The 12,856-nt window shown below is 36.6% G+C and overlaps 2 protein-coding genes and 1 pseudogene across 2 annotated transcripts; 1 reads left to right on the plus strand and 2 right to left on the minus strand.

Moving 5' to 3' along the window:
• Window positions 1-1,526: 1,526 nt before the first annotated feature.
• On the minus strand, window positions 1,527-2,631 carry LOC104704544 (uncharacterized; annotated as a pseudogene).
• A 2,313-nt stretch (window positions 2,632-4,944) lies between these two features.
• LOC104700968 (5'-3' exoribonuclease 4) lies at window positions 4,945-11,692 on the plus strand. The gene is made up of 22 exons (XM_087458200.1): window positions 4,945-5,573; window positions 5,958-6,060; window positions 6,137-6,213; window positions 6,300-6,491; window positions 6,642-6,761; window positions 6,878-6,940; window positions 7,022-7,156; window positions 7,271-7,435; window positions 7,678-7,755; window positions 7,974-8,060; window positions 8,303-8,383; window positions 8,486-8,581; window positions 8,742-8,812; window positions 9,032-9,160; window positions 9,248-9,324; window positions 9,417-9,457; window positions 9,569-9,643; window positions 9,871-10,022; window positions 10,116-10,220; window positions 10,312-10,387; window positions 10,586-10,668; window positions 10,753-11,692. The coding sequence occupies exons 1-22, from the start codon at window positions 5,361-5,363 to the stop codon at window positions 11,387-11,389; spliced, it is 2,856 nt and encodes a 951-aa protein (XP_087314326.1). The 5' UTR covers window positions 4,945-5,360; the 3' UTR covers window positions 11,390-11,692.
• A 139-nt stretch (window positions 11,693-11,831) lies between these two features.
• On the minus strand, window positions 11,832-12,622 carry LOC104700969 (uncharacterized). Its single transcript, XM_010416587.3, has one exon. It carries the CDS (start codon window positions 12,507-12,509, stop codon window positions 11,916-11,918), a length of 594 nt encoding a protein of 197 aa, XP_010414889.2. The 5' UTR covers window positions 12,510-12,622; the 3' UTR covers window positions 11,832-11,915.
• Window positions 12,623-12,856: the final 234 nt, after the last annotated feature.

Raw genomic sequence — 12,856 nt, forward strand, 5'->3', positions numbered from 1 at the left:
GCACATTGGATGTACTTCCGACATCCTTCTTGGTGTTGTGCAAATAACTTGTTTGGTTCACTTTGAGGAAGACGAATTGATTTGACGAAAGTTGGATAAGAAGGATATATACCATCAGCTAGATAGTATGCCATATCATACGGGCGTTGGTTCACAAAAAAGTTCACTTTTGGAGTATTTCCTTGTTCAACATCATCGAACACTGGTGAACGATCTAGAACATTAATGTCGTTCAATGTGCCTGGACATCCAAAAAAAGCATGCCATATCCATAGATCATGAGATGCAACTGCTTCAAGAATAACAGTGGTGGTTCCCTTATCTCCTCGAGTAAATTGACCTTCCCACGCCGTAGGACAATTTTTCCATTCCAGTGCATGCAATCAATACTTCCAATCATCCCCGGAAACCCCCACATCTCGCTGACATGCAAAATTCTTTGGAGGTCATCTTGAGTTGGAGCTCTGAGATACACTTGCTCATACAAATGTATGATTCCTTTACAAAATCTACGCAAGCACTCCAATGCTGTAGTACCTCCGATTTTAATGTACTCATCGACCGCGTCTGCCGCCATACCATATGCTAACATTCGCATAGCTGTGGTACATTTTGCTAATGGGGATATACCTTCTTTATTGGTTGCGTCAACTTGTTGGGTGAAGTAGTTGTCACTGCTTGACAGGTCACCAACGATTCGGAGGAAAACTTGTTTTCGCATTCGGAATCGTCGACGAAACATTGCATCATCATATGTAGGTTGATCGGCAAAGTAGTCGTCAATCAATCTTTAGTTCACGGCTACATGATCTCTCTTAAAGCATTTTCTCTTGCTACGACATGGATAATCTTCTTCTATTTTGTTTTGACGCTCTCTAAACCGGTTCACGATGTATCTTTCTTCAATTTCTGACTGTCATTTGTAAGCTTCGACATCAAAAGGAAAATCAGATGGATCCATTGAGGATTGTGTTATTGATATTTTTTAGTAAGATGAGGATTGTGTTATTGGTATACAAAAATGAAAAAATGAGGTTTCATTTATAAGAAATTAAGTGGTTGATATCATCGGATTCCAAACAAACATTACATTTACTTAATTAATAGATATGGATTAGATTTCGTGATAAAAGCCAAAAGTCACGGATTTCATTGTCGGAGCAAGAGCCAAATACACATTATTAAAGAAGAAAAAAACAAAATGGATTAGATTCTCTGATAAAAGTCGAAAGTGATGGGTTACATTGTCGGAGAAAGAGCCAAATACACATTATTAAAAAAGAAAAAAAGAAAATAGATTAGATTCTATGATAAAAGTCGAGAGTGATGGGTTACATTGTCGGAGAAAGAGCCAGACACACATTATTAAAAGAGAAGAAAACAAGCACACATTATTAAAGAAGAAGAAAACAAGCACACAAAAAACACAAAGAAACATACACACATTATTAAAGCATATTGAAACAAGCACACATTATTAAAATAGAAAATACATGACCGAACCAGACACTTGAGAATAGTTAATTTCAAAATAGATCGTGATTCAACTTCTCCAACAACTCTTTACTTCGGTCATCAAGATGTTCCTTTTCACTTAGCTTTAGATACATCTTCATCTTCTTACCTTCAGTTCTTTCTTTCATTAATTGGTTTGCTTCCTCTTGCCTCATGGTTATTTTGTCCAATCGTTCCAACTCTTGCGTCTTGAATTGTTTGAATTCATTCCACTCTTCGTTGACTACTTCCAAAGCTGCGCCCTTACCTTTCTTTTTCCCTTTTTTTAGCTGCATCTCTCCCTATTGGACGAGCAACAGATCCTACAGAACTAGAATCACTTGCATCACTCTCACGGGATCTCTTCGATCCACTGCTCCCAGATCCAGTGTTTCCTCCTACTTGACTACCATAACGTGGTTGATCACGAACAGCTTGCCATTCTGACATTAAATTGAATTGGCTTTTTGTAGAACTTGAATATAATTCATGCACTTTTGCCAATACATCATTCTCCGACCAGCCGCTTTGTTGTAAACGCTTGGCGTTATCATAAGCACCAATCCATTTGCCTATTTTTTATTCATGTAGTTGTAATGATTTTTGCATGAAGCTCCATCACGAGGAGGATGAAATGAGCAATGCTCATTTCAGTAGTCAGCAATTTTACCCCAATAAGCTTCACCTTTTTGGTTTTTACCAACAACGCTGTATGTTCCATATTTAATCCATCCACTCAGTAACACCAAATTTTTCTCTGTTGTCCATTTGGGGCTTTTCCGGCGAGTTGGAGTTGAATCTTCTGTATTTGGAGTGGCTTCAGTACCACCGCTCAATCACCAAGAGCCATTTGTGTAGAAAATCTCGGAAATTCATTTACTCCAACATTTGAAACATTACCCATTGGAGTAGAAGAACAAGAAGGTGTTTGAGATGGATATGGCATCATCGATCCAAAATATGGAGGATAGTTTGGGACAGCTGATGGCATGAAAAAATTTGGTGAAAACCCATAATTTGGTACATTTTGGGGTGATTTGCGGATTGGTTTTGAAACTGATAATTGTTGGGATTTGGATAGTTGAACGGATGATTAGAAGAATTTTGAGTGTTAAACGGATTATTATTGGGATCCATTTAACAACAAATTTTTTTTTTAAAAGTATAAAGAGTTGATAGGAAGATATAGTATAGTGAGAAATGACATTTTTTTTTTATCTCCAAATGAAACGAAAATGGTCTCTATATATAGATTTTAAAAAATTATGAATTTTGATATAAATTTCGTTTTAAAAAAAAATGATTACAACCAAATAATTGAGAGGAGATAAAAAAACATAAAAATCTGGATAACCAATAGGAAAACAACAGATAAAAAGAAAAAAAAAGTGTCGGTCAAAAGAAAAACATTCTCTCCCCACTCCCTTCAATCACAATCTGACACGTATCACTAAGTCTCCACTTTTTTTGCATTCAACTCAAATGAATCCACATCGATTTTCTTTTTTATTCAACACCCTTGTTGTAGATATTAAATGTTTTTATAAACATTTTATTTTTATAAACTTTTGGTGTCATCTAAGAGAGAACAAATTGTGCAGAGTGAAAACTAAATTATTTGTTAGATGGAATTTTCAAAATACCAAAAATTTATCCCAAAAATAAAATCCAAAATCTATATTAATATTTTTTAAGTACATTTGGTGTTCTACCCTTTAAGTTATACTTATTTATAAAGTTAATTCTTAAAAAAATTGCACAAAAAAAAAAATCAATTAGATTCCTAAAATGTCTCTACCAATTTGGTTTATAATTTCCTAAAACAATTTGTATATTTAGAAATTTATTACACTTAATAACATATGCCAAAAATATCTATACAATATTTTTTTCCCTTTAAAAACTCTAATATTCAATAAGAATTATATTGTTTGATATGAAAAATTAAAATCACTAATGGTTATTAATATGCTGATAGAAAAATGTAAAAATAATTATTTCACCGATTAAATCTAATAAGTATAAAACTTATGGGTTAAATTTAAAAACACTAAAAAATTTAAAAATATAATAATGTAAGAATAACTGTTTCATGGGTTAAATCTAAAAAACACTAAAAATTTCAATTTTTTAACTATAAAAAATTTGATACCGAAAATGTAACATTATTATAAATAAAACTAAATTTTTGTCTCGTCGTGTCAGCAGTATACAACTGGTTAAATTTTAGAATAAATAATCAAAATACAATTATACAATCTTAAACACTAAACAAAAGAAACAAAATTAACAAACAAATACAGTAGAACCTCTATAAATTAATATTCTTTAAATTAATACTCGTTATAAATTAATAAATTTTTCCGGTCCCGAGTTGGGCCGGTGTAAAAAATGATACAGTTCGATAAAATAATAAGATAATACTTTTTTTTGAAATCCTATGTAAACATATTGTGACACCCCGGTTTTAGAGACTTGCGGAGAGGTTTAAAAGAATTAATTTGGCCACCTATCTCACCAAAGTGCACTTATCTTTTCGGTCAAGAGTCCTGAGAGAACTCCACAGTTAAGTGTGCTTATGCTGGAGTAGTATCAAGATGAGTGACCTACCGGGAAGTGACTGTCGGAACTATGCGAGTGAGGAAAAAACACAGGGAAATATCATGTGGTGATTTGTAGGGACGGTAACAAGTCTTTAAAATCTCCCAGACGTAGCAAACCGGCCGTCATATATGGATGGACTCACGGGCCTAGTGAGAGGACGTGAGGCCTATTAAGGAAGGTGGGTCCATGGACTGGGATTGGACATAGGGTCCAATAAGAGGTGGCGGTCGGGGCGTTACACATATGGTCCTATAAATATCATAAATTAATAATGATAGAAACTAATGTTCATAAATTATTCTTGAATTTGCATTCTTGTTTGAGCTCATCTATAATCTTTCTCATTGCATCAAAAACTTTTTGTGTTGTTTTCTCAAATTGTATCAAAAATTTGGGAGCGTCCTAGACGCGATAGTTCATTACATATAATTGGTTCTAAAGATACCACAATATCTTCTTGGACTTCATCATGAAGGATAGTAACAACAATTTATTCTAAACTCTGAACTTCTAAACATTTATCATTTTCACCTGGATAATCTAGTAAATTATTGACATTCATCATATTATTACGATAGCCAAAATTATAAATTAAGAAAATTTTATAATAGTGTGAATTATAACAAAAATATCTGATTTTTAATAAAATGTTTAAAACTATGAAAATGAAAAAAAAATCTCTTTATAAATTAATATTTTATTCTTTTATCGATAAATTAATAAAATTTTGTGATCCTAACCTTATTAATTTATAGAGGATTTACCGTATAATTTTTTTAAATTTAGTTTTTTTGTCCTGCAATATACCTGAATTAAAATCTAGTTATTAGAATGGATCCCAATCATAAATTATAGAATCGAGTCTTGAGAGTTGAGACCAAAAATAAACCCGTTTGAGGATGCGGGTAAAGTAAAATCCGGCCCATTGAAGTCTCGATCTATCTCCAACACAATAATAATAAATTAGGGGCGCAGTCTTCTTCATTAATCTCGAGAGATCGGGAACTCTACATTACAAACTCAAAAGGTTAAACTAAAACATCTCTACGCCGCAACGGCGAAACCAATCATGCCGTTAATCCAAAGTAGTTGGTTGGGGTTAAAAGCTTCTTCTCTTGTCATGTCTTAAAAGAGCTCATTGGTGGTGACAGCTAAGGGAGTAAATAAGTTGAAATTTAGTATCTTTCTTTGTTTAAAACTAAAAAAAAGTGTGAGCCTGAAAGAAATCGCCAACACTCGGATCTCTCTAAGTCGCCGCCGCCATGGGAGTCCCGGCGTTTTACAGATGGCTCGCCGACCGATACCCCAAGTCAATTAGCGACGTCGTTGAGGAAGAACCTACCGATGGAGGTGGTCGCGGTGGTGACCTAATCCCTGTTGATATCACCAGACCTAACCCTAACGGCTTCGAATTTGATAATTTGTATCTCGACATGAATGGTATCATTCATCCTTGTTTCCACCCTGAAGGAAAGGTATGTAATTTATATAGCTTTGGTCCAGGGTTTGACCTGATTGTATTAGGTACTACTCAGTATATATATATGGATTTGTTTGTTTGTATTGACTATTGAGAAAAATGAAATCATTGAGTTTAGCAGATTGTTGGAGAAGATTAATCTTGATTTAGTACCAGTTATGGGAGAGGAATAAGGAGGGTACTAGTTGCTGCTTCTTTTCGTAGATTTTGCTTACCAAAAAAAAGTCAATGGAAGCAATGGCCAACATTGGCGGTACTAGATTTAGGGGATTGGAATTTGAGTTTATCGTATTAGGCAGTCACACCTTAATATGTCTTATGGTGATACTTGATTTCCCTTAAGATTTTACTAGCTAATCCTATTTTGATTACGATGCAGCCTGCACCTGCCACGTACGATGATGTATTTAAATCGATGTTTGAGTACATTGACCATCTCTTTACTTTAATACGTCCGAGGAAGATCCTCTATTTGGCTATAGGTGATCTTGTGCTTCCTTCTTCTCCCCTGTCTGTTTTACTTTATGGGATTGGGTCTGATTATCTATGATGTTGCAGATGGTGTTGCACCCAGAGCAAAGATGAATCAGCAGCGTTCTCGACGTTTCAGGGCTGCAAAGGATGCAGCAGAGGCTGTATGGTCTCTTTATATTCCTATTTTACATTTACTTTTGGCTTTGCATGGGTTTCACTGTTGCTTACACTATATCTGGTTTCATAGGAAGCTGAGGAAGATAGGTTGAGAAAAGAATTTGAGACTGAGGGCCAAATCTTGTCTGCTAAAGAAAAAGCAGATACCGCCGATTCAAATGTCATTACTCCTGGGACCCCTTTTATGGCTATACTTTCAGTAGCTCTTCAGTATTACATCCAATCTAGGTTAAACCGTAACCCTGGCTGGAGATATGTTAAGGTGTGATACTGTTCATCTAACTTTGTTGATATTTCCGAACTGTGCAAGACTTGCATTCTTCTAGCTTCTGTTTAGTTAGCGTTGCCCCTTTACATATGTGGTTTTCAAGGTAATTTTTCTTCCTAAGAATTTGTGGATTATTATTTGAAGGTAATACTTTCTGATTCAAATGTTCCGGGCGAAGGAGAACACAAGATAATGTCATACATTCGTCTCCAACGTAATCTTCCTGGTTTTGATCCAAATACACGGCATTGTCTATACGGTCTGGTTAGTGTTAACCCACAATGTAGTTGTTTTACTTCCTATTTACTTGGTAAGGCGTTGGTGCTTCTTCCAACATATTGCATATTGCTTCTTGCTAAGAGCTGTATATTGTTATGCAGGATGCAGATTTGATAATGCTCTCTTTAGCCACACATGAAGTTCACTTTTCAATTTTAAGAGAGGTAGCTTGTTTTCCACCCATATGCTCTATATTTTCTGTAATATTCAGTCTGTCAAATTATGAGTCATCTTACTCATTCCAGGTTATCACTTACCCTGGCCAACAAGAGAAATGCTTTGTGTGTGGACAAACTGGTCACTTTGCGGCAGATTGCCCTGGAAAATCAGGTAGCACAAATGCAGCATCTGATATTCCAATCCACAAGAAAAAATACCAGGTTTAAGTAGTTTTCTTTATCTTCTTCAAAAGATGTTGCTGCAATTGAACAACATGCCATTATTTTTTACTTTGGGAGCTTTCTCATATCTTACTTATGTAATAATTTTTATAGTTCCTGAACATTTGGGTGTTGCGAGAATATCTGCAATATGAATTGGCCATTCCAGATCCTCCTTTTGTGATCAATTTTGAGAGAATTATAGACGACTTTGTATTCCTTTGCTTTTTTGTTGGCAATGACTTCCTTCCTCATATGCCTACATTGGAAATTCGAGAGGTATGTACATGATGAAAGCTTTTCATTGCTTAATTACCTATTATACCTAATATGATGGTAGTGTAGATTGTAAAATATAGTAAAAGCCCTGTGGAGAATCAATATTCTGTTTCATTCTCTATAATACCATTGGGGATTCAGGATTATCAAAATGATAATAAAAGAAAAAAGAAAAAAAAAAAGAGAGAGTCTGTTACTCAATTGTTTTAAATCTTAATACTCCCGTTTCTTTGTTACTTCAGGGAGCTATAAACTTGCTGATGCATGTTTACAGAAAGGAGTTTTCAGTTATGGGAGGCTATTTAACAGATTCTGGTGAGGTAAGTTATTCGTTGTTTTTATCTTCTCCCACATTTCATTCTCGCTTCACATTGCTATTTTGTATGAGCTGTGTAAAGTTTTCCATTAAATTGCGTTGCTTCTATTTTGTCTGGCTATATGATTGCCAATGAAATCCTGAACTGCATTATATCCATGGAGTTCATTTTTTATAATACATTAACACATTGACAATTTTCTTTTCTTCTGCACTGAATAGGTTTTACTAGATAGGGTAGAGCATTTCATTCAAGCTGTTGCTGTTAATGAAGATAAAATATTTCAGAAAAGAACACGGATAAAACAGGTATTTGTAACCTATACTCTAATACCCCTTACACAAATAAAAAAACTTGGGAGGCTTTAGGGAAGGTGGGTGCTCATACCCTTATAGGCACTACCTGAAAGCTCGCTTTTGAGTGAATGATACTCCTTATAAGGCAATAACTAGTTCCACTTGTAATCAATGGGTTTGATATTTGTATCATATTCTTCCGCTATGTTCAGTCTTCATAGTTATGGCTAATGGTGTGCTGATTTTGGTATCAGTCAATGGAGAACAATGAAGAAATGAAACAACGATCAAGAAGAGATCCATCTGAGGTACCACCTGAACCGATAGACGATAAGGTAAAATAGTGTAGTGCATATGTTTTCTCGCCTGTGAGATGTATATTAACACGAAAAATTGTATAGGAGCTACAACTATAATTTCTCTTTTATTTTGGGTAGATTAAGCTAGGAGAACCAGGCTACAAGGAGAGGTATTATGCAGAGAAACTTAGTACGACCAATCCAGAGGAAACTGAGCAAATTAAACAAGACATGGTTAGTTTTACGTCAATTAACTCCCTCATGTTGAGAGTTTTCTACTGTGCAGATAACTCTTGATATCTGCACAGTTCTCGTGAAGTGAACTACTTTCTTGAAATGACTCAAGAATGAACATAAACTTATAATTAAGTTTGAAAACCTGTTTTCCTTGTAGGTACTAAAATATGTTGAAGGTTTGTGCTGGGTTTGCCGATACTACTACCAAGGTGTATGCTCTTGGCAATGGTCAGTCTGACTTTTACAAAAAGTTTACAAATAGAGATGTCATGTTATTCCCATGAGAGCCATGCATTCTAACAACTACTAGAATATCTTATTTTATAATAGACTGATGGGTCTCTTCTCGAGAAAGACCTTGATATAGGTGTCACTTGCTGAGATATATAAGTTGCAAATATGAAATGCAAGTCTTCGATTGCTAACCCTTTCTTCTAATTATTTCAGGTTTTACCCATACCATTATGCTCCATTTGCTTCAGATCTTAAGAATCTATCTGATTTGGAGATCACATTTTTCATTGGAGAGCCCTTCAAACCTTTTGACCAGTTAATGGGAACATTGCCGGCTGCAAGGTTCTTTCCTTTTGTGGAACCTTTAATATAAATATTTGGGCACCTGTGGTCTGTGGTGATGTAAATTGTGTTTCTTGGTTGCCGCAGTTCAAATGCTCTGCCTGGAGAATACCGGAAGTTGATGACTGATCCCTCATCCCCGATCCTGAAATTTTACCCTGCCGGTAATTGTTGATGCTGAATATATATTTATTGTTGTTTTCCTATATATTTATGATGGCTAGTGGACACTCATAAGATCTTATTCTGTTAATAGATTTTGAGATTGACATGAATGGAAAGCGCTTCGCCTGGCAGGTTCATGCTTTTCTGTGTTCGGTGGATAAAGTGATAATGTTATCATACTGAGACTGTTTATCCTGTTCTTTAGCTATTGATGTTGTGTGTTTTGAACTTGATGTGATCCAGGGTATTGCAAAACTTCCTTTCATTGAGGAGAAATTATTGTTAACTGCTACAAGGAAGCTTGAAGAAACGCTAACGGTTTGAACTGAAGCTTTACTTCAAATATATTTGCAGATTGTTTGGTCAAAACTTTTTTCTCTCAAAGGAAACTATAATTCTTTTTGAAAGATGATTCTTGAACTTTCAGAATGTTTTTTTGTTAGTTATAAAGTAGGTCTACAGCTTAGATTGACGTAGCCATCAGCTTTGATGGCAGTGTCTGTGTTGACTAGAATGGCTAATTACAGTATGTATCCATCTGGCAGGTGGAAGAACGGCAACGCAACAGTGTGATGCTTGACTTGTTATACGTACACCCCGCGCATCCACTGGGCCAACGGATTCTGCAGTACTACCATTTCTACCAGCACATGCCTCCACATGAATGTCTTCCATGGATGATTGACCCGAATTCTAGGTTAGCTGTGATTGGCTAAATTGATAATTAACAAGATGTGTATAATCTGGTTATCAAGCTTCTTAATCCTCAATTCTTTTGTATTTGTTGCAGCCAAGGAATGAACGGTTTTCTCTGGATTAGTGGAAGGAATGGTTTCCAAACTAGAGTGGATTCCCCTGTCAATGGTTTGCCATGGATTGAGCAGAACCGAGCCTTGTGCGTTTCTTGTGCTTCACAATTCTTAGTGTTGTATAAAATGGATGAAGTCTTGCTTTACTCACTTAGATTTTCCTCTAAATTTTTCTAGAAACGTTACGTACCTGTGTCCTGCCAAACACTCTCATATTTCAGAACCACCAAGAGGAGCGATCATTCCGGACAAGGTATGGTTCCACATAGGAGTTCGTCATGAACAGTAGTCCTGTCTGCATTAAAAGAAATAGAAACTTAAGTTTTCTTATTAGCGTTTGGGAGAATCTATTTGATTGCATCTCAAATGTCAATGTCTTCTTGCTAGTCTATTTTATCTGCTAAATATTCGTTGCAAAAAAAAATATTCATTATGGAAGTTCAATTTGCAGATCTTGACGTCAGCAGATATAAAGCCATTTCCCCCTTTATGGCATGAAGACAATAGCAACCGACGTCGACAAGCCCGAGATAGGTAAGGAGATTATACTACAGACTGATATTTTGAAGATCAGTGTGAAGTAGGTTAAAGGAACCATAAGATATATCTACTGTGCAGGCCTCAAGTGGCTGGAGCTATAGCCGGACCTTCGCTGGGAGAAGCAGCTCATCGTCTGATCAAAAACACCCTTAACATGAAATCCTCTACTGGTTCGGCTTCAGGATTAATTGACCCAAATGGATACTACCGAAATGTACCGGGTAATCATTATTATGGTGGAGTCAATAGACCAAGAGCACCGGGTCCCTCTTCTCACAGGAGAGCTTATGATGATGACTCGAGCTATTACTACTATGGAAAGTATAACAATAGCTCACAGGGAACGTTTAGCAACGGTCCAAGATATCCTGGTCCATCAAATGGATCACAAGACTATAACCGAAACTACAACTCCAAGGTAGTAGTAGAGCAGCAAAACCGTGGTGGACTTAGAGCTGGAATGTCTGGTTTATCGATAGAAGATAACGTAAGCAGAAGCAAACAGTTGTATTCAAGTTATACAGAAGCTGCTAATGCAAATTTGAACCCGTTACCCTCACCACCCACCCAATGGATCGGTACACAGCCAGGTGGTAATTTCGTCGGTGGATACTACAGGGAAGGAGTTGGGTATGGTGAAACAAATGGAAAGCCGGTAAAGAAAGTAATTTATCAGGCCAAGACACAACCAAGTCATCGAGGCGCAAACATGTGAGATTGTTAGTTGAGGCGCTAGGGAGGTTTCTGTACAGGTGAGTCCCTTTCTTTTGCTGCAATGGCCTTTTGTATGACGTCCCCGCTTCATCTTCTGCCATGAATTATATCTTAAATTTCTGGCTAAAGCTAAAGGCAAATGTACAATGTACCTTGGGACATTTCTTTTGTTATATATATTTATTTATTACAGTAAAACTTGTTTAGAGTCTTTAGACAGCTTTTGGCAATTGGTTATTCAACTTTCGTTGTTCCTCCTACAGCATTTGTCTATTGGTTTCCTTAATCTATTTCAGTTTGCTTATTGATTCGTGTCTACATCATCTTTACATGATAGGCAACCCAACTAACCAACATAAATCCGAGTTTAAAGATCCGAGCCCTGGACTAACATTGGTAGATTAAGGACCAGGCTCTCCAGTAGAAATGATGGTAGTGTCATATTGATGAGAATAATGGTGTATTGAAACATAAGTAAAATTGGTGACATGCTGTAATAACATGAAAGTTGAGAAAATATATATAAATCATTGGATGAAATAGCCGCTCAAAAAAAGCATAAAGAAGAGTAAAAGAGAGCCAAAGATTAAACCAGTCTTCTGACCACCAGTAAGAGCATTGCCACCAAGTCCATATTGCTGATTCTGAGCAAAACCAGCAATCTCAACCATTTTGCTCTCAAAGAAACTCTGAGCAGCTCCACACGTTGGACATCTCCAATCTTGAGGCAACTTATCAAACTGAAAACCCGGTGGGATCGGGTACGATGGGTCACCCGCTGATTCATCGTACTTGTACCCACATGATCTACACTCGTAGATGCCAGTGTTTAGAACAGCAAACTTCTCCTCCATCCTTCGTTTCTCTATAGTGTCTTCGACTTCTTTGGTCTCTGTTTCTTGGGTTTGGTCGGAAGAAGGAAGAGGCGTCGCGGCATCGTCTCTGGAAACGGCTAAGTAACGAGGATGATGGTGAGTTGGATAAGAGATGGTGATGAAGATGTGGTGGTGTAGTTTCTTGCCATATCTGAGAAACGGCGTCGGTTTGATGAGAGAAGAATGGATATGGGAATGGGAATGGGACTGGGAGAGAGGGCAGAAGGAGAAGGTAGCACTCGCCATTGGTTCCTTTTTTACTTCTTATAATTTTTTGGGTTTGTTCATTGTTAGAGATGATGAAAATGTCGAAAGATGGATCCCATTGGAGAGGGAGAAAGGGGCATATGCTGCCCCCCCCCCCCCCCCCCCCCCCCCGGATAAGATTTTTGAAGAGTATTGTGACAACCACGTGGCCTTCTTTCAATCCATCTTATTTCTTTACTTACCCCCACAAAATGTCCCTCAGCCTTTTCCATTTCCATTTGCCCCCTAAATCTCACTGTAGCATTAAGACTAAAAATCTTCAAATTCCTTCTCAAGAGTTTTATTTAGATTTTTTTTCGTGATCTTCACTACTTTAGCTAGACTCA

This window comes from Camelina sativa, chromosome 7 (assembly GCF_030686135.1).
Source record: "Camelina sativa cultivar CO46 ecotype springtype chromosome 7, ASM3068613v1".
Taxonomy (NCBI): domain Eukaryota; kingdom Viridiplantae; phylum Streptophyta; class Magnoliopsida; order Brassicales; family Brassicaceae; genus Camelina; species Camelina sativa.

Coding starts and splice junctions, on each gene's coding strand:
- LOC104700968 (XM_087458200.1), top strand. CDS start 5,361: ATGGGAGTCCCGGCGTTTTACAGATGGCTCGCCGACCGATACCCCAAG. Junction 6,762..6,877: donor GGCATTGTCTATACGGTCTG/GTTAGTGTTAAC, acceptor ATTGTTATGCAG/GATGCAGATTTGATAATGCT. Junction 10,221..10,311: donor ATTGAGCAGAACCGAGCCTT/GTGCGTTTCTTG, acceptor AAATTTTTCTAG/AAACGTTACGTACCTGTGTC.
- LOC104700969 (XM_010416587.3), bottom strand. CDS start 12,509: ATGGCGAGTGCTACCTTCTCCTTCTGCCCTCTCTCCCAGTCCCATTCC.